Here is a 24262-nt window from a genome sequence, read left to right on the forward strand (position 1 = left end):
GATCATCTCGGACCTTTTTACAAAATGGCCTCTCCTTTTCCTCATTCCAGGCTGACGGTTTCTTCTGACGTAGAGGTCAACGGCGTTTGACCGTGGGGCCACAACGTAACAGTCTCAGGGGGAAAAAAGTGACTCTAAGATTAGGCCTTTTTTCTCTATGTTGTTTTTTCTCTATATAATATTCTTGTTGCCAATCCAAAAACTGTTTTCATGCGTTTTTGTTATTCCTTTTGACATACTCTCTTCATAATATTTGCACATTTCCGATAATTTATTGAAATTATACTTCTGTCAATCATCTACTAAATGTTTATTAAAATGTTTCTAAAACAAGCATTAAATATTAAAGTAAAATGCATTAGTCTAGCCACATGTGCTCCTGGGTAATCCGCCAACCATTCTATTATTGTGGATCATTTCTGCTTGGGGGCTGTGGAGTGGCATTTCCTTGGCCCCTAGTCAGCAGTCGAAACATCCCAGAGACTGAGGGTAAGAGCTGGTGTGTCAATTAAACCTTTGAAGAGTAGGTTTTTTGGAATGTTTTTTCAAAGTTTCCAAATCAGTGTTCTGGAACTCTGTCGCTTTCAGTTACCAGTAGTGATTGTTACATCAACATTGGAATGTTCCGTTAAGAACGCTCTGATTGCATATTTGTGACCTCACACATTACAGGGTTAAAGCGTGCTCCATCTCTCGACCATCTCTGCACCACTGCTGCCATGGTTTCCTGGTGCTGTCTCTGAGCAGAGCGTAGCACGTTCTTGCGTGTGCGCTCCTCAGCTCACTCGACTGGCTCACCAGCCAACCAAGAATGTTTTATTTGCCTGTATCATGGTCTTGGGGTGACCTTTGTACCCTTTCTATCACTATTTCCCTCTTTTTTGAGTTTGCCGACTGGGCGATTCGATCAGGAGCGCTCGAGGGCAGTTGTTGGGGGAGGACACGCAGAACGCTCCTCGGAGCACTCAGAGTCCAGCCACTCGCTCATCTCGGTTGTCACAGCCCACATGCCCCCTGGGTGCGGTGTGGCATCAGTATAACAAGATCTTATTGGGTCCGGTAACACATTAGCATAGCCAAGCACTTACTGGGTCTGGTAACACATTAGCATAGCCAAGCGCTTACTGGCTCTGGTAACACATTAGCATAGCCAAGCGCTTACTGGGTCTGGTAGTACATTAGCATAGCCAAGCGCTAACTGGGTCTGGTAATACATTAGCCTAGCACAAGCGCTTACTGGCTCTGGTAATGCATTAGCATAGCCAAGCCCTTACTGGGTCTGCTAATACATTAGTATAGCCAAGCGCTTATTGGGTCTGGTAATACATTAGCCTAGCCCAAGCGCTTACTGGGTCTGGTAATACATTAGCCTAGCCCAAGCGCTTACTGTGTCTGGTAATACACTAGCATTGCCAGGCGTTTGCTGGGTCTGGTAGTACATTAGCATAGCCCAGCGCTAACTGGGTCTGGTAATACATTAGCCTAGCCCAAGCGCTTACTGGGTCTAGTAACACATTAGCATAGCCAAGTGCTTATTGGGTCTGCTAATACATTAGCATAGCCAAGTGCTAACTGGGTCTGCTAATACATTAGCATTGCCAAGCGCTTGCTGGGTCTGGTAATACATTAGCCTAGCCCAAGCGCTTACTGGGTCTGGTACTACATTAGCATAGCCAAGCGCTAACTGGGTCTGGTAATACATTAGCCTAGCACAAGCGCTTACTGGGTCTGGTAATACATTAGCCTAGCCCAAGCGCTTACTGGGTCTGGTAATACATTAGCCTAGCCCAAGCGCTTACTGGGTCTGGTAATACATTAGCCTAGCCCAAGCGCTTACTGGGTCTGGTAATACATTAGCCTAGCCCAAGCGCTTACTGGGTCTGGTGATACATTAGCCTAGCCCAAGCACTAACTGAGTCTGGTAATACATTAGCATTGCCAGGTACCAGCTGGGTCTACCCGCTGCTCTTTTGGCTGTAATTGCTACCCACTTTTTCGCAGACATGGAGGGTGTGAAGTGTGCGTGGAGGAGGTACAGGCCATGTTGAGAGAGTCTTATTGAGTAGCTGATAGAGGAGAACACCGCAGAGCAGAGTCGTATGACTTCATTACCCACCTGCATGCATGGAATTTAAAATGACAATGAGCAGTTCTAACCTACAATGCATACGTATGGGCCGTACATACACACACTCTCAAACATACACACATACACACTCATACGTAAGTACCTATACATAAATTCATACATAATGCATAAATTTGAAAAGATTGCATTGTCATTCGTGTACTATCAACGTTTCATGATATTGTGAGAAATAAAAATTTATCCCAAACTAAAACAAATGTAATGATGAAATTATTTTTCCTGATTTCCTGGAAAGTGGCCCTTTTGCCGATTAAATAATTATTTTTTAAATTATGATGCTGGCGATATCCAGGTCGACCCATGTTGCTTCTACCCGTGTATGCGTGGTCTGTATTCCATGTACAAGAATAAAATGACCAGTTTTTTTTTTTTTGTTTAGATTAAAAACCTTGCTGAATGGAAATAAATGTGAATGTAAATGCAACATGGTGTGCACTGCTGCCTCTGTTCATTCCTGCTCCAGCCCCCCCTGGCGGAATTTGGACTCCTCACGGAAACGAGGTTTCACGCACTCCTACAGTGGGTGGAGCTTCAGTGAGCTGTCAATCCTTGATTTGTTGAACTAGTCAGAGGGTTTTGCGTTCACTGGTTCAAATCAGTTGCTAATACCATATTTTTTCTCTGCCCATTTTTTTTATTCTGAAGCCTCAATCTCCCCTAACAAACCAGAGGCCTTGTTTTAAATCTGACCCCCCCCCCCCCAATCCCACCCCCACCTTCTCCTGCCAAAAGGATGACTCTCACTCTCCTCCGGAGGAGAGCTGTGGCTGCTTTTCTCCAGCTGTACTCATTTTCACGGCTGGTGATTTGCCGGCTGGATCCCAGTCAGCCGTGACTCATCAGGGGAGGAGGTGCTTGGTGCTCATGTTCTAGACCGCACTCCACGTTCCAGACCCCACGCCACACGTACCAGACCCCACGCCACATCCAGACCCCACTCCACGTTCCAGACCGCACTCCACACTTCAGACCGCACTCCATGTTCCAGACCCCACTCCACACTCCAGACCCCATGCCACACGTACCAGACCCCACTCCACACTCCAGACCCCATGCCACACGTACCAGACCCCACTCCACACTCCAGACCCCATGCCACACGTACCAGACCCCACACCCACACTCCAGATCGCACACCACACTCCAGACCGCACCCCACACGTACCAGACCCCACGCCACAATCCAGACCCCACGCCACACGTACCAGACCCCGCGCCACACTCCAGACCCCACGCCACACTCCAGACCCCACGCCACACGTACCAGACCCCACGCCACACTCCAGACCGCACGCCACACGTACCAGACCCCACACCACACTCCAGACCCCACGCCACACTCCAGACCCCACGCCACACGTACCAGACCCCACGCCACACGTACCAGACTCCACGCCACACGTACCAGACCCCACGCCACACGTACCAGACCGCACGCCACACTCCAGACCCCACACCACACTCCAGACCCCACGCCACACGTACCAGACCCCACTCCACACTCCAGACCCCATGCCACACGTACCAGACCCCACAGTCACACTCCAGACCCCACGCCACACTCCAGACCCCACGCCACACTCCAGACTGCACACACTCCAGACCACACGCCACACGTACCAGACCCCACGCCACACGTACCAGACCCCACGACACACTCCAGACCCCATGCCACACGTACCAGACCCCACGCCACACGTACCAGACCCCACGCCACACTCCAGACCGCACGCCACACGTACCAGACCCCACGCCACACGTACCAGACCGCACACCACACTCCAGACCCCACGCCACACGTACCAGACCCCACGCCACACGTTCCAGACCCCACGCCACACTCCAGACCCCACGCCACACTCCAGACCCCACGCCACAGGTACCAGACCCCACGCCACATGTACCAGACCCCACGCCACAGGTACCAGACCCCACGCCACAGGTACCAGACCCCACGCCACAGGTACCAGACCCCACGCCACAGGTACCAGACCCCACGCCACAGGTACCAGACCCCACGCCACACTCCAGACCCCACGCCACACGTACCAGACCCCACGCCACACTCCAGACCCCACACCACACTCCAGACCCCACGCCACACGTACCAGACCCCACTCCACACTCCAGACCCCATGCCACACGTACCAGACCCCACAGTCACACTCCAGACCCCACGCCACACTCCAGACCCCACGCCACACTCCAGACCCCACGCCACAGGTACCAGACCCCACGCCACATGTACCAGACCCCACGCCACACGTACCAGACCCCACGCCACAGGTACCAGACCCCACGCCACAGGTACCAGACCCCACGCCACAGGTACCAGACCCCACGCCACACTCCAGACCCCACGCCACACGTACCAGACTGCACACCACACTCCAGACCACACGCCACACGTACCAGACCCCACGCCACACGTACCAGACCCCACGACACACTCCAGACCCCATGCCACACGTACCAGACCCCACGCCACACGTACCAGACCCCACGCCACACTCCAGACCGCACGCCACACGTACCAGACCCCACGCCACACGTACCAGACCGCACACCACACTCCAGACCCCACGCCACACGTACCAGACCCACGCCACACGTTCCAGACCCCACGCCACACTCAGACCCACGCCCACTCCAGACCCCACGCCACAGGTACCAGACCCCACGCCACATGTACCAGACCCCACGCCACAGGTACCAGACCCCACGCCACAGGTACCAGACCCCACGCCACAGGTACCAGACCCCACGCCACACTCCAGACCCCACGCCACACGTACCAGACCCCACTCCACACTCCAGACCCCACGCTACACGTATCAGACCCCATGCCACACGTACCAGACCCCACGCCACACGTATCAGACCCCATGCCACACGTACCAGACCCTACGCCACACGTACCAGACCCCACGCCACACGTACCAGACCCCACGCCACACTCCAGACCGCACGCCATGTTATAAGTCCCATGCCCTGTTCCATGTCTCAAGCCACATTCTCGGCCGCACACCCTGTTCTAGGGACTCCCCGCACCCCTGCCGCTGGCAGCATGATGTGTGTGGGTTAGCGGTATGCCTGATACCCCTGGGCGCGCTGCCTGGGGTGAAATACTTGAGGGCTTCCTGTCTGCTTTTAAACGCGGGTTCAAGTGCCCTGGGAGTATTTTTTCCCCCTCTTCTTTATTTTTTAAGTATCTTCGTGAACCTCTCGACCATAGAAATGTGCCCTAGAGTGACTGACATAGCGGCAGGTTATTAAATGCGGATCTGGAAGAGGAGTCTGCGGGTCGTTCAGCTCACCTCATGGAAATAAACTATAGGAGACATGGGAGCCTCTAGTTTTTTTGTTGGTTTATTTTTCAGGGACAATGCACACCAATCAACAGTCAAACTGTAAATGAGCCAGAGTCAGCCTGAAAGGCTAGTTTTCATCCTCTGTCCCTGGCCAGATGTTTAAAAGGCAGCCTAAAATGAATTAGTTAAAAATTAGTTAAATTAATGCTGTGGTGTTTATTTTTTTATTTAATGGTGCCGGTGTGCGTGTGTGGGGTTAGTTCTGGTGTGTGTGTGGGGTTGGTACCTGTTGCTATTGCATCCATAATGTAATGTTGCCTATATTGATGCACATTTAGACCAGTCGTCCTTAGTCGTATCAAGAAAGAGCTGGTTTGAGTGCAGGGTTTTGTTTCAAACACGCAGTAACCTACCTGATTCTACTAATCAAGACCCTTAGCAAATAATGTTTGATTAGTACAATCAGGTGTGTAACTGCTAGGTTGAAACAAAAGCCTGCACCAGCACTGGATAGGATTGAGCAGCCCCTGATTTAGACAGTGATGTAGGGAGCTTTAATCTCATTAATTAGTGGTGTACTATGTGACATAAGCCATGTTCAGAAGCCACCAGTATTAATGCTGTGGTGAAGCAGGCCTCCACAGATAATGCATTAGCTGTAGATAAGGCTTTCGATAGTATTATGAATTTTAACCAGCACATTTTTACCAAATGAATTACGGCCAAAGATAAAATGCCAAACAATGTGCTAGCTTTCAGTGTAAGGCTAAACTGGCAGATGAAAGCAGTGTGAATTAGCTTATGCTAGCCTATGCTAGCCTCACAGCAGTGTTCCATTGCTGACTACTACTTGGACTTCCTCAGGAGACCATGTCTGCCAAGATTAGCCTTTCTCCATTTGAAACAGCTCTGTTATCGATTTTAAATTAACCTTAACTTTATTATAAATTAGCCTCTTTATCATACGACTCTGGGTCCAGCGCTAGCTATTATAGTTGCCAAGACGTGGCTGCCGTGGTCAAGTGCGTCCTCTGCTCTGCATACCAACAAGATGGGCTTCGGCAGATTCTCCTTTGCCTCAGAAACAGACTAAAAGATGGCTGACAGAAGCGCGTTGTACATACTGCATGTGTCTCTGCTTAGACTGAAACAGGCTTTCTCCAACTCCACCCCGGGGGACCCCTGTGTATGCTGTTTTTTAAACCCAGTGTACTGATCAATGTTGTTCCAAACAGGTGTTTAAGTTCTTTTAGAATGTTCTTTCATTTTCACTATTACCTTACAGTCTGTCATTTAAACAATTAGAAAATTCCTTTCTAAAGGGATCGTTTCCCCCGTTTTGGGAAATGAAAGGATCGGTTTATCTGACTGGTGTAAAGTCTTGGCGCACGAACGCGGATCGTTATTCTCCGTGCCGCGTACAGCCGATTCAGATCTAATACGACGCGAGAGGGTAAATCCTTCTGTGGGCATTAAAAGTGAGTAATTAAGGGCGATTAGCAGCCCGCTGCAGTTCAGGGGGGTTGCAGCTGCGGTCGGAATGAAAGCCAGCACTCGCGAGCGTCCCCCGGGTCCCAGTCTCAGAGCGGCTGAACAGCAGTTCAGTATCGCCATGGCTGCCGCGCGCTCGTAGCGCTGTACTGACGGAGCGGCAGGTCTAATCCACAGCCGCGGAGCTCGGTCTGGCGGCACCAGCGGTGTGGGGGGGGGGGGCAGCGCGGGGCAGCGCGGGGCAGCGCGGGGCGAGATGTTACCTGAGGAGACGTTTTGGACAGGCGGCCCAGCGGCTCCTGCAGAGAGCCCAGCAGCCCAGCCGAAGTGTCGATCGCACCCCGCCGGCGTGGCAGACGGTGTCACCGCGCCAGGAAACAGTTCTGTGTGTGTTTTTTTTTTCCTGTCTGTTCTGTCGGGAAGCGGGTGTCACACGCAGGCGCTCGCTGGCTGGCCCAAACGGTCCTGAGAAGAGATAACGGATATTAGCGTCGCTGTAGCTCTGTTTGTTTTTCTAACAAAGTGGCAGGCGTGTTGGTGGTCAGGTCCCCTCACACTGACATCAGGCCTCCTCTCTGGAAAGGGGCAGTGTCGGATGAAACGATTGGGCGCAATCTGGCGTCACTGCGAGAACCTGCCAGTAACGGTGAGAGAGACTGGAGGAGGTTCCTCTGACCTGGACTTGACCTTCGCTTCATCCTGTGAGCTCTGCTGAGGACACGCAGACCCTGCTTCCTGTCTTAGTTCCTGTCTGCTCTCTGTTTATTACATCCCTGAGAGAAATCCCAAGGTAATTCATGTTATTCTCTGACTGCCCATGTCCTCTCAGCCTTTTGTTTACTTTTATTTCTTTTAACAAAAGACTTGGAGGACAGCGACAGTCTGTGACAGGCAGTCTCTCCTTGGGTTTCCTACCAGGGTCATAATAAACAGAAATTTATATATTTTGTTTTTTATTTGCCTGGCAGTTGCTAGACTACTGACTTAAGACTTGCCGGGACAGTTTTAAGCGAGTACCCACTTACGCAAATGGATGTTTTGCTGAGGAAATTTAGGTTGAAGTGTCACAGTCCCATCTGAGATTTGAGCCTGCAAACCTCGCCCAGTTCCCTCGATCCTGTTCTACAGTGCAGATGTGCTCTGCGCTCGACACGCACAGAGCAGTGTACGGTGGCCTGCAGCGGTCACCCGCACACCTGCCCCAGGTGAAGCAGCGCTAGCGCTGAGTAACCGACGCCTTCTCTCTCCCTCCCTGCAGTGATCTGTAACTTCAGAGGGACAGTGTCTCAGGGCCTGACGCTGGAGATCGGGGAGACGGTCCAGATACTGGAGAAATGTGAAGGTAAGCACTGATGTCTTTGATTAGTATTGAGCTAAATATTGAGCTAAATATGGGCTGATGGGATAGGGGACCCAGGGTCTGATGGGATAGGGGACCCAGGGTCTGATGGGATAGGGGACCCAGAGTCTGATGGGATAGGAGACCCAGGGTCTGATGGGACAGGGGACCCAGGGTCTGATGGGATAGGGGACCCAGGGTCTGATGGGATAGGGGACCCAGTGTCTGATGGGACAGGGGACCCAGGGTCTGATGGGATAGGGGACCCAGGGTCTGATGGGATAGGGGACCCAGAGTCTGATGGGATAGGAGACCCAGGGTCTGATGGGACAGGGGACCCAGGGTCTGATGGGATAGGAGACCCAGAGTCTGATGGGACAGGGGGCCCAGGGTCTGATGGGATAGGGGACCCAGGGTCTGATGGGATAGGGGACCCAGGGTCTGATGGGATAGGGGACGCAGGGTCTGATGGGATAGAAGACCCAGAGTCTGATGGGACAGGGGACCCAGGGTCTGATGGGATAGAAGACCCAGAGTCTGATGGGATAGGGGATGGAGGTGGTCAGTGGTAGTGACAGTGGTAGTGTGCTGGGGCTGTGGTGATGGGTTGGTGGGTGGGTGGGGGGTGTGGTATCTGGAGGGAGCAGGGACCCTGTCCTCTCTCCACCAGCACTAAAAGCCTCACAGCTCTCTCCTGCAGGGTTTTTAATGCAGATATAATGCTGGTAATTTGTCACACATGCCCTCCCCTGGAGTGGTTTTACCCCATGTGCAGATGCCCCCCCCCCGGGAAAGGCGATCTGCTGTTTGGCTATGTATGACGGATAAGAGCGTTTCCTGTGGGCCTAAATCTGCTGTCCACTGCATTCTGTGGCTTCAGGCACAGGGGAGATATCTCGTACAATAATCGAATAAAACTAAAATAAGAGTGTAAACTGTCCTCGGATTTTTACATCGGAGAGCTAGTTTGAAAGACTGGTTGTCTATTTCCCTTTGCTGTTTGGCCATGGAAGATAAATTCGATGTGTGTCATGTTCTGCGTAAAAAGGAAAATTGGTCCGGGCCTGTCGGATATCTGCATGAAATTGTCTTTCCTCAGTTCCTTTGCTGTCTGTGGTTCAAATGAAACAGTATATGTAATCATCAAGGAACAGCATTTTCCTTACCCACTCAGATAATCCTTTTTAGCCTGAAAGAACACTGAGCACGTCAGAATTTAGAATTTTTTTCTTCTTTTTACCTTGCTGAGGAGTAAGCTGAAGTGGTGTAGTTTGCCTGTTGTTATCAGCAAAAAGACCGCCCTCTAGGGCCTGAAGTCAGGAACGACTGCCTTGGTGTCCCCCCTCCCCCCAAAGCTCGGCATTGGTATTCCATGCGCGAGGGGAGGAGTCGCTCGGGCCGGGCCGGGGGGGGGGGGGGGGGGGGGCGGGGGGGCGCTGGCTCTGGCCCTCCAGATAATGAGGCCGGGAGCTGCTCATCAGACACGGCTCGCTGGACGTCCCGTATCGATCGGGACGGGCGTGGCCCGCGGCTGCCGAGCTCTTTCTGGGGGGCGACCCCCACCCCAGGGGGGTGGCAGGGAGCGACGTCTTAGGGAAAGAGAGCGCTTTTTATGACACGTATGAAGGCACAGCTCCAGGGATGTTTCTCTCGCTCTCTCTCTCTCTTTTTAACAAACCAAGGTTGCCATTGAAATGCGTGCGAACACAACAGCGGTGAAAGAGAGGTTTTTTATTTTAGGAGTTTGCTGCGAGAGGCTGTCCAGAGGGTCAAATCAGCGTACTTCATGCAGCCGTTTTAAAGTGCTGTTCCTTATTTGGGAAATATATCGCTTATCCCTTTAATACAGCGCTGGTGGCAAAGCAATTACACCATAATGCGTGCCCAGGGTGGGAGGAATTAACTGCAGCACCACAATGAGAAATGAAAGGAAGCCGTTTGTCTGTGTAAACAGACGCAGTGGTCTTAATAAACTGCTTAGCTCTCTCATCTGAACGGATTTTCTGAATAAATCATTTCCTGACCTATTATTCCAAATGCTCCTTGTTTAGTAGCAGACGCTAACATACACACAAATAAGCAGATGTGTGTGATCTTACTGTGTGCTGTTCCAATACGGTTTTTATTTTGCTAGCTTTAAAATTAGCATTGGCTGTGCTCAATTCCACCCCCTTCCCCCATGGGTTAATTTTATAAAACATGCCTAAAGAAGTCTCGTTAGTTCAAGGAGACGTTCACAGTCTCATACACGCAAAACTGCTCTCAAGCAGGGGTTTCTTTCATTTCTGAATGTGTTATGTATGTAACGTGTGGAAAAGCACCTTCTGTACTGTTATTTTTTAATGAGGTTTTCCGAGGGCGGAAGCAGATTTGTAGTGGACTGCAGAAGTCCACCAAACTGGCGCTAGTGATTCCTAGCGCTCAACACGGAGGCATGTGATGCAGTCTCCAGCCGTTGTTCTCGCGGTTAAAGTGTGTTTCGATTGGTCTCGTGTCTGTACCTGCTACGCTGGTCAGTGTTCAGACAGACGTATGGGGCGGTAACGCTGGCCTGAGCTGTGCTGTGCCTCAGCAGGGCCTGCATTAAGAGCTCTTGGGCCTGGACTGCATCCACGGTCTCGCCTGTTTGATACTTCACCTGCCCACGGAGGGCCAAGTGGAGATGGACGTGCTTACTGTGAGGCTTTTGAACGTAGAGCGACAGCCTCATCATTTTTACACCCTTTCTGTAAGTACGCCAAGCAATAGAAAGGACTGTGCTGCTTGCTTCTTCTCAAAATGGTGGGCTGGGGGGGGAGCAAGTGGGTGTGTGAGGAAATGAATTTCCATGAACGGTTTCAGTCCTCTGCTTTATATCGTGAAACGACGCTTTCGTGACCCCAGGAGAATGTGGCGGTTGCTGTCATAGACGCTGAAATGGGAGGTTAATTGGCTCCGGATGTGCTGCTTTAGTGTCCAGACTCTTCAGCCAAGGACGTCTGTGCAGGCTAATAGCGTTTGTGATACTGCCTTGTTTGTCCAGAAGGAAGATGAAAACCCACACTCTAATTGAAAATATTTCAATCGTGCACTTCTCGGCATTGCTATTGTTACAGTCATGGACACACAGACAGGCATGTTCTGGCCTAAGCTGGAAATGAGAAGCAATGATCTGAATTCACCTGAGACAGCACAGCACAACTCTACCGTGCACTGGAGCAGAAAAGGTTCAGATAGGCAGAAGGGATGGTGAATTAAATACATTCTGAACACGTTTCTGAAAGCTCCTCACCCCGGCCCGCTATCGTTTTAGACAGCTCCACACCTCATTTACAATTGTTCTGGCTTTCACAAATTTTGAATCTGGCAACCCTAACTCAAAAACAGAAAGATGGAGACAAAGGAAGAAAGCAGACGTGAGGGGACAGTAGGGGCCAGTAGGAGCCAGTAAGGGACAGTAGGGGACAGTGGGGGACATCAGAGAATAGGGATCAGGGACAGTAGGGACAGTAGGGACATGCAGGGACAGTAGGGACAGTAGGGATAGTGGGGGCCAGTAGGGGACAGTAGGGGCCAGTAGGGATCATGCAGGGGACAGTAGGGGACAGTAGGGGACAGTGGGGGACAGTAGGGGACAGTAGGGATCATGCAGGGGACAGTAGGGGACAGTAAGGGACAGTGGGAGACGGTAGGGGACAGTGGGGGACAGTAAGGGACAGTGGGGGGCCGGGAGGGGACAGTAGGGGACATTAGGGGCCAGTAGGGAACAGGAGGGGCTGGGAGAAGACAGCAGGGGATAGTAGGGGACAGGAGGGGACAGTAAGGGACAGTGGGGGACAGTAAGGGACAGTGGGAGACAGTAGGGGACGGTAGGGATACAGTAGTGGGACAGTAGGGATCATGCAGGGGATAGTGGGAGACAGTAGGGTTCATGTGGGGGTACGCCCAAGACTCTGCAACCTTCAGCCCAGCAGCAGCAGTGTCACTCTCCCCTGTCGGTTCTGAAGCTCCACTATCTTTATGTTCATGCTTCCTTAAACGCCTTCACCCGAAGGCCTTCGCCCAATCAGAACACACGTGCATGTTCCAAATTATACTCTATTCATTCTTCCCTATTATTGTAGCTTCGCCACTAGAAACGGTATTATGCTAACAAAATACATTACTCACCAATATTCAAAATAAATTAAGAAAATAAACTTTAGGGAAACTAATACGTACAGGCATTACAGAAGCATGGAAGGAGTCGGCTCTATTGCAGTGATTTATTGAACTTCAAAAAAATAAATTGAAATTAAGTTCATGAATTGGATAAAAGGCTATTATTTGCTGCGTCAAATTAAATTTCATTTTCTGAATTGTCCCCAACCAGTGGTAAAGTGATGCAAGTGAAGTTTTCTTGTTTCACTCATTTTCAAGCCTCAGTGTTGCTTCCACGCATATTCAAAGGAAATTGAGGAAATTCAAAATGGAAGCCTTTTCAGCTCATATTGCATCAGACCACTTTGTTTCAAAGGAAACAATTTGAGTCTGACAGGTGCCTCTCTGGAAACACGCGTGGAAGCCTTTCAGCTCTTGAAGTTGACAGAACAATATCTGCCAGAACGTGTGCGCTGGAAACACAGTTGTGGAGGCTCTCCGGTAGAAAAATTCTTTGTTCTATTCTTGTCAAAAACATGACGTTCGTGTCAGAGACTTCGTGGAAATACAAGGTCCAAGCAAACGAGGTAAGCAAGGCCGTGTTCTTCAGAAGCCTGCCGGGGTTTGGCTGTTCCTGGGTTTGTGACAGAGGCTGTAAAGCAGCTCCTTGTCCACAGGTGGAGCACCTGGAACGGTACAGATTTATGGTGCTTAGCCATGCAAGACAAACTCATTTACCTCCGAGGCAGCTTGGCGTGAGTGTGTGTGTGTGTGTGTGTGTGTGCGCGTGACTGTGTGTGTATGCGTGAGTGTGCGTGTGTGCATGTATTGGGGAATATGCATTTGTATGCATGTACATGTGTTTTTGTGTGTGCGTGTGTGTGTGTATTGGTGTGTGTTGCATGTTCCAGTCTTTGTGATGTGAAAGCACACTGGTATAACAAACGCCCTCATTGTACCAGACCAGTTAATCACATGCATGTCAGTCAGTCAGTCAGTCAGCGCAGGACTGTGTAGAGAGGGGCGGGGCAAGAGGGAGGGATGACAGACAGCCCTGGCACCCTCCATCAATAAACCAGGCCTGTGGTTCAGTGACGCCACTCATCCATATCACAGATGTCTTTGATTAGAGGGAGAAGAAGCCCTTACGAAGAAGGTTACCTCAAACACAGCTCTTACAGCATGTAGCACTGGCAGGCAAACGCACAGAGATTCCCTGAGATAGAGCAGAGCAGCTCCTCTGTAATGCTTTTGTGGCTCTGGTGTGACTCATCGTACAGCGTAGACATCAGTCCTGCTCCATGTGACTAATGTGTGTTATCCAATCTGAGCGCGGATGTGAGTCACCTGATCGGCATGTATAAATGATGCTGCGCAGTCTGCCTCTTAGCTTTTTCTGGTTCTGTTCTTGTTTTCTGTACCTGTTTTGAGATACAGGAAATCAGAAGTAAACATCAGAGAATACCAGCCTGAGCACTGAGACTGCTGGTGCTTTAGAGTCAGCACTGAGACTGCATGTGCTTTAGAGTCTGAGCACTGAGACTGCAGGTGCTTTAGAGTCAGCACTGAGACTGCAGGTGCTTTAGAGTCTGAGCACTGAGACTGCAGGTGCTTTAGAGTCAGCACTGAGACTGCAGGTGCTTTAGAGTCTGAGCACTGAGACTGCTGGTGCTTTAGAGTCAGCACTGAGACTGCAGGTGCTTTAGAGACTGAGCACTGAGACTGCAGGTGCTTTAGAGTCTGAGCACTGAGACTGCAGGTGCTTTAGAATCAGCACTGAGACTGCAGGTGCTTTAGAGACTGAGCACTGAGACTGCAGGTGCTTTAGAGTCTGAGCACTGAGACTGCAGGTGCTTTAGAGACTGAGCACTGAGACTGCAGGTGCTTTACAGACAGCACTGAGACTGCAGGTGCTTTAGAGTCTGAGCACTGAGACTGCTGGTGCTTTAGAATCAGCACTGAGACTGCTGGTGCTTTAGAGACTGAGCACTGAGACTGCAGGTGCTTTAGAGTCTGAGCACTGAGACTGCAGGTGCTTTAGAGTCTGAGCACTGAGACTGCAGGTGCTTTAGAGACTGAGCACTGAGACTGCAGGTGCTTTAGAGTCTGAGCACTGAGACTGCAGGTGCTTTAGAGTCAGCACTGAGACTGCAGGTGCTTTAGAGACTGAGCACTGAGACTGCAGGTGCTTTAGAGACTGAGCACTGAGACTGCAGGTGCTTTAGAGACTGAGCACTGAGACTGCAGGTGCTTTAGAGACTGAGCACTGAGACTGCAGGTGCTTTAGAGACTGAGCACTGAGACTGCAGGTGCTTTAGAGTCTGAGCACTGAGACTGCAGGTGCTACAGAGACTGAGCACTGAGACTGCTGGTGCTTTAGAATCAGCACTGAGACTGCATGTGCTTTAGAGACTGATCACTAATTTTATTACAGCAAGGCTCTGGACTGGAGTAATTTCTTTCAGTCCCAAAAGAGATTTCTTGTTATTTGGACAAACATATTTTCATCATTTATTGAAAGTAGGAGTGTTTTCGGCTACTTCATAAATGGCAGTATATTTTGCAGTGTTCTTTCAAATCATGTACTCAGAGGAGGGCAGGCATCCGCATCCCTCAGGTTTTGTGTTTTGTGTGTCTGTGGGGGCGGGGTCAGTCGGTCCTGCAGAGACACTCTGTGACCTTTAGGCCTGGCTGCAGCTGAGCCACAGAGCCGTTTCTCTGGGCGCCCCGGGCGTGTGATGTAGCAGATCTCTGGGAAATGCAGTCCTTTCTGAAACTGGTTTGTGGCACGCTCGCATTGCACAGATGAGCTGGGATTCCAGCAGAGTTCTGGCACTCTCTCTCTCTCTCACATACACACACACACACACACACACACTCTGTCTCTCTCTCTCTCTCTCTCGTTCTCACTCGTTGTTCTGAGTGCCGAACACGCGTGTTCTGGGAGTGGCATGTTTTCCCGCAGGACGCCTGCACACGACTTCTGCATCACAGCCACATTACCAACCATCTTGTTTTTTTTTTCTTGTTTTTTTTTTACGTACCTCAGATCTGTCGCATTTCTGACACGCCTCTCAGGAGCCTCATGCATACCCTTCGCTGGCTGATTAGCAGCATTGAAAGCGGTGTAATTACGGCAGTGGTTATGACGGCGCGGACAGCGCTGGCGAATGATATTACGTTATTAACGGCGTGATGTCACGAGGATAACACAGTGCGGGGGTTAGGGAGCGGGGCTCGTGGCGGATATCCCAGGGGGGGACACTGCCGTAGCGCCGCACAGCGAGGCGCCTAGCCCGTAAAACGCCCGGCTGCACGAGCGACAGCGTGTGAAAACGAGCGTCGCTCCGGTTAAGGGCGTGTCCCGAGCGCGTGTGCCAGGAGCGGGCGGGGCAGCGCCTGTCTGCTTCTGATTTAAGGCCTGCTTCTGCTGACAAGTGTTTAACCAGCCCAAGCAATTATGTGATCTGACATTTTTATATCATGTACATTTATATATGATAAGGAGACTGCTCATTTGTCCGTATATGAAATGTTTGATTATGACCTACTCTATCTATAGGTCTTATGTAAATGATGGCTTAATGTCAGCCCGGTTCCCATGCAGTTACACACACGTACAGTGGTATGCAAAGGTTTGGGGCCCCCTGGTCAGATTACATGTTTTGAATTAAACAGATTGGAAAACAATAAAACAGTAATTTGTACATATACATAAGGGGCGAGCGTATTAATACATAATGATGAGCGAAGGCATTCGGTACATTTATGATCTCCATTCACCTACACGCCAGAGAGTACGGTGTACGGTGCTGAACAGGACAAGGCCAGCTGCCTTCGATTCTCCGTGTGAACAAGTGTATTCTCCCGGTGAGGCATTGGTAATTATGCCCACCATATAATTATACCGCCATTTTTTGCCGTTCCCAATGGTACCGTGTTCTTTGCGCAAAGACATTTATAAGTGCTAAAACGGATTGCATATGATAAGCTGAGAGTCGCTTTACTAGTGCGGAGAGCACTTTCTAGTGTGATAAAATGCGATTAACATCATGAAGAATTTGGGGAATATCCTATCGCATATATAACATGAGATATTTACATTGTACATAACATGCAAACATTTGAATCCTTTACATGGGATGATTTCAGATTTTATTGGTTTTAAAATGAAAATAAAGATTGTGAACTATAATTTAATATTTACAGTTTTATTGAATGGTTGGTGGTTCCAAGATTCTGACAAGAAAAAAAGCAAGTTAGGCGGATGCCCAGTGACATTCTGGCATGGGGATCATGTGACTCGCATCCTTGCACTGATTGGATAAAGCACAGCACCAGTTCCATGGATCAGGGTTGATCTGTACTCTACTTTGCAGAAGCTTTACAGGAGCTGTGTCTGTGCACACACAGAGCCATGGCAGACCAGCGCACACGCACATGAAGTTTGTTTTCATGTAGTTTGTTAGTGATCCATGTTGCGTGCATCGATAATTGAGCTTGGACTGAAGAATACATTTCTGCCATGCTTTCTTTGCTGTCTTGTCAGGGGTATTTAATTGTATTTATTGTAGAATCACATTAAAACACACAAATATGTGGGCCACTCAGGAAGGTTCATGCCCTCTTGACATAATTTGCATAGGACATTGCATATGATTTACATATCTACATATAATTACTCCATTCTTGTACTCATTATGTTTGCAGTGTAGTGGGTGTTGTGTCTCTGGGTTATGCATGTTCCAGGTCTGGTTCTTATAAAATGTACAGGCATTTATTAATGTGCCAGTCCAGCCAGAGTACAGTTGGCCCTTGGGGGTAAGTCAAGTATTAAATTTAAATGAATAAAACAGCCATTCCTGTTAGTCCATGGCGCACTCTATGCAGCAATCATAGAACATTCCTGTTATTCTGGTGTGTTATCCAAGCAGAGATCATATACTGTAACATTCCTGTTATTTTCGTGTGTTATCCAAGCAGAGATCATATACTGTAACATTCCTGTTATTCTGGTGTGTTATCCAAGCAGAGATCATATACTGTAACATTCCTGTTATTCTAGTGTGTTGTCCAATCAGAGATCATATACTGTAACATTCCTGTTATTCTAGTGTGTTATCCAAGCAGAGATCATATACTGTAACATTCCTGTTATTCTCGTGTGTTATCCAAGCAGAGATCATAGAACTTAGCTGTTATTTCAGCAGGTTATCCATGCAGATTACATAAAATAAATCAGTAATAGTGTGTATATACAGAAGGGAAGAGCATAATGATACCGCACAGCCATTCAGCTCATCTACGCTCACCATTCACCTGCAAATTAACGATAAAAGTTCGGTGCGTCTCAGTGCTTCTGTGTGTTCACAGGAGGAGGGGCTGCCTGACGAACACGTAGCATTCGTGCTAGTTAGCGACGGGGACGTGTCGGGCGCGAGGTCTCCGGGTTCAGGCTGCTGTGGCTGTGTCCGTGTTCAGGCTGCTGTGGCTGTGTCCGGGTTCAGGCTGCTGTGGCTGTGTCCGTGTTCAGGCTGCTGTGGCTGTGTCCGTGTTCAGGCTGCTGTGGCTGTGTCCGTGTTCAGGCTGCTGTGGGTGTGTCCGTGTTCAGGCTGCTGTGGCTGTGTCCATGTTCAGGCTGCTGTGGCTGCGTCCGTGTTCAGGCTGCTGTGGCTATGTCCGTGTTCAGGCTGCTGTGGCTGCGTCCGTGTTCAGGCTGCTGTGGCTGTGTCCGTGTTCAGGCTGCTGTGGGTCTCCGGGTTCAGGCTGCTGTGGCTGTGTCCGTGTTCAGGCTGCTGTGGGTCTCCGGTTCAGGCTGCTGTGGCTGTGTCCGTGTTCAGGCTGCTGTGGCTATGTCCGTGTTCAGGCTGCTGTGGCTGCGTCCGTGTTCAGGCTGCTGTGGCTGTGTCCATGTTCAGGCTGCTGTGGCTGCGTCCGTGTTCAGGCTGCTGTGGCTGTGTCCGTGTTCAGGCTGCTGTGGGTCTCCGTGTTCAGGCTGCTGTGGCTGTGTCTGTGTTCAGTGCTGTGGGTCTCCATGTTCAGGCTGCTGTGGCTGTGTCCGTGTTCAGGCTGCTGTGGCTGTGTCCGTGTTCAGGCTGCTGTGGGTCTCCGTGTTCAGGCTGCTGTGGCTGTGTCCGTGTTCAGGCTGCTGTGGGTCTCCGTGTTCAGGCTGCTGTGGCTGTGTCCGGGTTCAGGCTGCTGTGGGTCTCCGTGTTCAGGCTGCTGTGGCTGTGTCCGTGTTCAGGCTGCTGTGGCTGCGTCCGTGTTCAGGCTGCTGTGGGTGTGTCCGTGTTCAGGCTGCTGTGGCTGTGTCCGTGTTCAGGCTGCTGTGGCTGTGTCCGTGTTCAGGCTGCTGTGGCTGTGTCCGTGTTCAGGCTGCTGTGGGTCTCCGGGTTCAGGCTGCTGTGGCTGTGTCCAGGTTCAGGCTGCTGTGGCTGTGTCCGTGTTCAGGCTGCTGTGGCTGTGTCCATGTTCAGGCTGCTGTGGCTGTGTCCGGGTTCAGGCTGCTGTGGGTCTCTGTGTTCAGGCTGCTGTGGCTGTGTCCGTGTTCAGGCTGCTGTGGCTGTGTCCGTGTTCAGGCTGCTGTGGCTGTGTCCGGGTTCAGGCTGCTGTGGCTGTGTCCGTGTTCAGGCTGCTGTGGCTGTGTCCGGGTTCAGGCTGCTGTGGCTGTGTCCGTGTTCAGGCTGCTGTGGCTGTGTCCGTGTTCAGGCTGCTGTGGCTGTGTCCGTGTTCAGGCTGCTGTGGGTCTCCGTGTTCAGGCTGCTGTGGCTGTGTCCGTGTTCAGGCTGCTGTGGCTGTGTCCGGGTTCAGGCTGCTGTGGCTGTGTCCGTGTTCAGGCTGCTGTGGTGTGTCCGTGTTCAGGCTGCTGTGGCTGTGTCTGTGTTCAGGCTGCTGTGGCTGTGTCCGGGTTCAGGCTGCTGTGGCTGTGTCCGTGTTCAGGCTGCTGTGGCTGTGTCCGTGTTCAGGCTGCTTTGGCTGTGTCCGTGTTCAGGCTGCTGTGGGTCTCCGTGTTCAGGCTGCTGTGGCTGTGTCCATGTTCAGGCTGCTGTGGCTGTGTCCGTGTTCAGGCTGCTGTGGGTGTGTCCAGCTAAATCTGCTGTCAAGCGCGTGCCACTCTGCTTCGCTTGACTGGGACTGACCCCCCCCTCCCCCTCCCCCCGAAGCACCTGGGGGCGTACTCCTCACCCCGTGCTAATTGGCGAGGGGGGGGGGGGGGGGTCCTGACCTCGCCGCACTCTGAGGCGGTTTTCCCGCCGCTCAAATAGCCACTTTACCGCCGTGGCAGAGGGGGATCGAGCGTTCGGCCGACGGCGTTCCTGTGCGATGACGGGCTGGGCCTTGTGAGGAAGGCTGGGGACAGATGGCTCAGGTGCTCCAGAAACACGCGGCCTCGCTCTCTCTCTCTACCGCCGTGTTTCTGTCATGGTGAGCAAACGGTAACATTAGCGATGGAGTCGTTCCTGGTGGTGGTGGTGGGGGGGGGGTTATGGTCTTTGGGGACAGATGGGGGCCCGTGCGAAACACTCGCCGTGTCGGTGCCTTCAAAGTCCGTACGTTCCGGACTGTTCCGTGACCCAGGCGTTGCCCCTGTTGTTCTCCACGCCGTGGCACAGGTCTGGACGCCAGCCAATATCGCTGCATCTACCATCAGGCTGAATCACTGAGGGCACACAACCTCAGCTTCCCCCCCCCCCCCCCCCACCACCCCCCCCCGGTCTGAGGTTTCCTGTTCGGGGGGGAGGACAGAGAGCTGCCGGACGCAGAGGGAGAGGGAGCAGGACCTGCACGCCATTCAGAAGGCATGTCCCGCTGCTCCTCTCCTCGGCAGGCCAAAATAAAATCTAATCTCAGCGCACCCTGCCTGGAAAAGCCGGCAGTGGAGGAGAGATATCTCAGAGTGGTCCCGTCCCCCAAGCTTTTAAAAGTGCACCGCGTAACACGCAGACAAAATAAAGCTTCTAAAAACGCATTGCGTAACACACGCAGACAAAATACAGCTTTTAAAAACACCGCGTAACACGCAGACAAAATACAGCTTTTAAAAACAGTGTCGAACACACGCAGACAAAATAAAGCTTCTAAAAACACACTGCATAACACGCACAGACAAAATAAAGCTTTTAAAAACGCGGTGTCGAACACGCAGACAAAATAAAGCTTTTAAAAACGCTCAGTGGGATACAAGCAGACAGCACCTCACTCACCTCTTCCTTCGTGAGGCGAATCGAGGGCTGATCGCATTACACTTATAAGGGTTTGGTGTGAAGCTATTCATTAATGCTCTCTATGAACCTTGCATGCTATGCGGCTTTGGCCCCCTACTGTTAGAATGTGAGTGCTGTGGGTATACGGCTGTGAACGCTGATGAGTATCAGTACGCGGCTCGTCCCAATCAGTTGTATTTTGATGTTGCTAATGCGCACTGCACTGATGGCGAAGGTGTGACAATGCACTGGCCAATCAGGACACTTTGCCAATCCCTGTAATTTGAGCATCTGCATCACATGCACACAAACGGCAGCTTTCCTTTCTGTTTCTGTGGCACATGCTCAAATGCTTACACCCCCTAACTTTGTAGTTTGAGCTTTTTAAAGCTATTGAAATGATCTAATTACTTTAAAAAAATGTTTTTGCACGCATGCACAAACTGTCCATACCTCATTGAATTCCTACTTCCGTGTGAGTGTGTGTGTTATTTTGGATATAAATGTTTGTAGGACGAGAACATAAACTGCATAAACATTACAGGGCTTGTAAAAATAACGATTGCTCTTAATCATCCTGTTTTTGCGTGGTGTGCAGTGTGCAGTGTCTATGCTGTTGTCTCTGCAATGCAGACGGTTTAGAGGGCCTGTAGTGTGCGGTATCTTTGTCTCTGCAATGCAGACGGTTTAGAGGGCCTGTAGTGTGCGGTATCGTTGTCTCTGCAATGCAGACGGTTTAGAGGGCCTGTAGTGTGCGGTATCGTTGTCTCTGCAATGCAGACGGTTTAGAGGGCCTGTAGTGTGCGGTATCGTTGTCTCTGCAATGCAGACGGTTTAGAGGGCCTGTAGTGTGCGCTATCATTGTCTCTGCAATGCAGACGGTTTAGAGGGCCTGTAGTGTGCGGTATCTTTGTCTCTGCAATGCAGATTGTTTAGAGGGCCTGTAGTGTGCGGTATCGTTGTCTCTGCAACGCAGAGGGTTTAGAGGGCCTGTAGTGTGCGGTATCATTGTCTCTGCAATGCAGACGGTTTAGAGGGCCTGTAGTGTGCGGTATCACTGTCTCTGCAATGCAGACGGTTTAGAGGGCCTGTAGTGTGCGGCATCGTTGTCTCTGCAATGCAGACGGTTTAGAGGGCCTGTAGTGTGCGGTATCACTGTCTCTGCAATGCAGACGGTTTAGAGGGCCTGTAGTGTGCGGCATCGTTGTCTCTGCAATGCAGACGGTTTAGAGGGCCTGTAGTGTGCGGTATCATTGTCTCTGCAATGCAGACGGTTGAGATGGCCTGTAGTGTGCGGTATCTTTGTCTCTGCAATGCAGACGGTTTAGAGGGCCTGTAGTGTGCGGTATTGTTGTTTCTGCAGTGCAGACGGTTTAGAGAGCCTGTAGTGTGCGGTATCGTTGTCTCTGCAATGCAGACGGTTTAGAGGGCCTTACTGCGGCCCTGTCTCCCTTCACACTCGGGGTCAGGGATACCTCACAGCAATAGGAGAGCCGCCCGTCTGGGTTGACTGGGAGAAACCTCACGCACTCCTCAGGCTGAAATCTGAGACAGGTTTCTTCTCTCTTGTTTTGTTCTGCAATACTGCTGGTGTAATCTTTTACTATTTTTATTTACAAGTATCGTCCCTGTTTTTCCAAATCTATGCCTTTTTTACTGTGAATATATTTGAACTTGTTGTTTCAGTTTCATTTGACAATGGCTGTTAAGCATCTGCAAGAAGAACGCTTAATAAATAAAGTTAATATTACTGGCAACAGTGGTCTAAGCTCTGAATTCTGGCACTGTCTATTGCAATGCCAGTATTGGCAAAGCTTGTTACAGTGGGCCTTGCCAATATCTGCATTGTGTTAGACAGCGCTAGCATTACGTACTGTACCTAGACAGAACCTGGCTGGCAGTTTTTTAAACCGGTTTTACCCAGTTTTACTTCTTTTTTTCTCATTTTAGACTGGGCGCTTGTGTTTGTAAGCTGGTCTCTGGAGTTATTCTCTGCTGTGCGTTTGAGACAGCACACACTCACCATTTCCACCCACGCTGCCCCGCTGCACACCTGCTGAACTCGGGCAGTCATTGGGCCTCATTCACAAAACTTTTCTTAAATTATTCTTACGTTTGCTCTTAAAAATGTTCCTACAAAAAGCAATATGAGATTCATGACACGTGTACAGACCTTTGTTTTTTTGTGTATCCCTGGTGTATGAGATGATGAATGCTGGCTGAATGCACAGTCATGTTCATGCGATTAGCATAAGGAAACGGCCATGAACATATACAGATAAGAAAAAATGACGAATGCCGAAATGTTCTTGGAAAAGTTCTTACACGCAGTTTATGGTCAAATGTGATTGTACATGTTTCGTGAATGAGGCCCATTCTGTGTGAGGAGTGCACTTCATGTGCCGCTGGTGCAGGCAAACTGCAGGTACCCGTTTGACCAGAGGGGGCGCTGGTGGGAAGGAAGCCAATGGATGGTAATGTTAAAGATTTTACATAGGTCATTAATGGATTGTGACAAAACAGAAGGCGGTGTTGGTTATGTGTCATTTACAATCGGTAAATCGACTGGCAATGTTATCATTTGTATCAACTGGCAGAAGTAAAGGGAAATTTTAACTATAATGTAACATAAAAATAGTATAGATAATACATTTTAACCTAACAATTAAACCCTTATTTTATATGGACCACACTGATCTCACTCCATAAGAACTAATGAACAAAATAGACTACATTGTGATGAAAAAGTAATGAAAACTGTTTTACATGGCTGCTTGTATTAACACCCCCGCTGAACATTCCAGTTTAAACCAGCCTAAACTGGTCAAGCTGGTTCAAGCTGGGTTTCGACACTTCTAGCTGGTCACCCAGCTGTTCTCCTGCTGACCAGCCAATATAGTCAGCTGGTCCGCCAGTTACCAGCTTACTCTGCCAGCTTTACCAGCTTTAACCAGCTTTGACCAGCTAGAAGTGTTACAGAAAAACACGGCTTAAACCAGCTTAAAATAATGGAACAGAAAGCCTTTGCTTTCCATACATTATCTTGTCTTGCTACAGAACATTAATCAGTTATGGCAAATAAAAAAAACAAAACAAAACAAACGTGATTGGCTTTGCACCAGTGGGGAAAAGGGTCATTTAGAAGCAAGAGATAACATTGTTAAAGACGGAATTTCATTGTGCCCAATTTTGTGATAAAACAAATTACATGTTCGAAAGCCAATTCCAATTTTTTGAGTATCAGTTTTTTTTCTGATAACAGATCTGCATCTGGGAGTCCTGCAGATGAGAAAGCTGGCCTACTCCGAGCCCTCCTCGCGTTGACCTTGTTAGCGGACCATTACGACTGCGATGCATAATTTATATCCGACTCCATCAAGCCATTCTCTGCTCTGTCCGCGGCATGACGGGGAATATTTCCCTGACGAACTTGCTGATGAAGCGAGGTTACTGACTGATTTAAATGCGAGGAAACAAAGTAAATGCCTTTAAAACACGCAGAGCTATTACTCATCATTCTGCCTCTGCAGGGAGGTATACTGACTGTGCTAATGCACACCTGGGCACCTCTTTCTCAGTGATCAGAGGCCAGGAGTGTATCCATGCAGGGCTGAATTTAGCCCTGAGTGGGACAGGGGCCAGTCTTATC

General features: G+C 50.1%; 1 protein-coding gene across 10 annotated transcripts in view; it reads left to right on the forward strand.

The window, feature by feature from the left end:
* The window catches only part of dock3 (dedicator of cytokinesis 3), a 332206-nt gene that overhangs the window by 78507 nt on the left and 229437 nt on the right, over nt 1–24262 (forward strand). For all 10 annotated transcript variants that reach the window (XM_064305961.1, XM_064305962.1, XM_064305963.1 and 7 more), the window contains exon 2: nt 8210–8293. In XM_064305961.1, the coding sequence (XP_064162031.1) occupies nt 8210–8293 (84 nt within the window). The remainder of the gene's footprint in view (nt 1–8209; nt 8294–24262) is intronic.

The sequence above is a fragment of the Anguilla rostrata genome, chromosome 13 (genome assembly GCF_018555375.3).
Source record: "Anguilla rostrata isolate EN2019 chromosome 13, ASM1855537v3, whole genome shotgun sequence".
Lineage (NCBI taxonomy): Eukaryota > Metazoa > Chordata > Actinopteri > Anguilliformes > Anguillidae > Anguilla > Anguilla rostrata.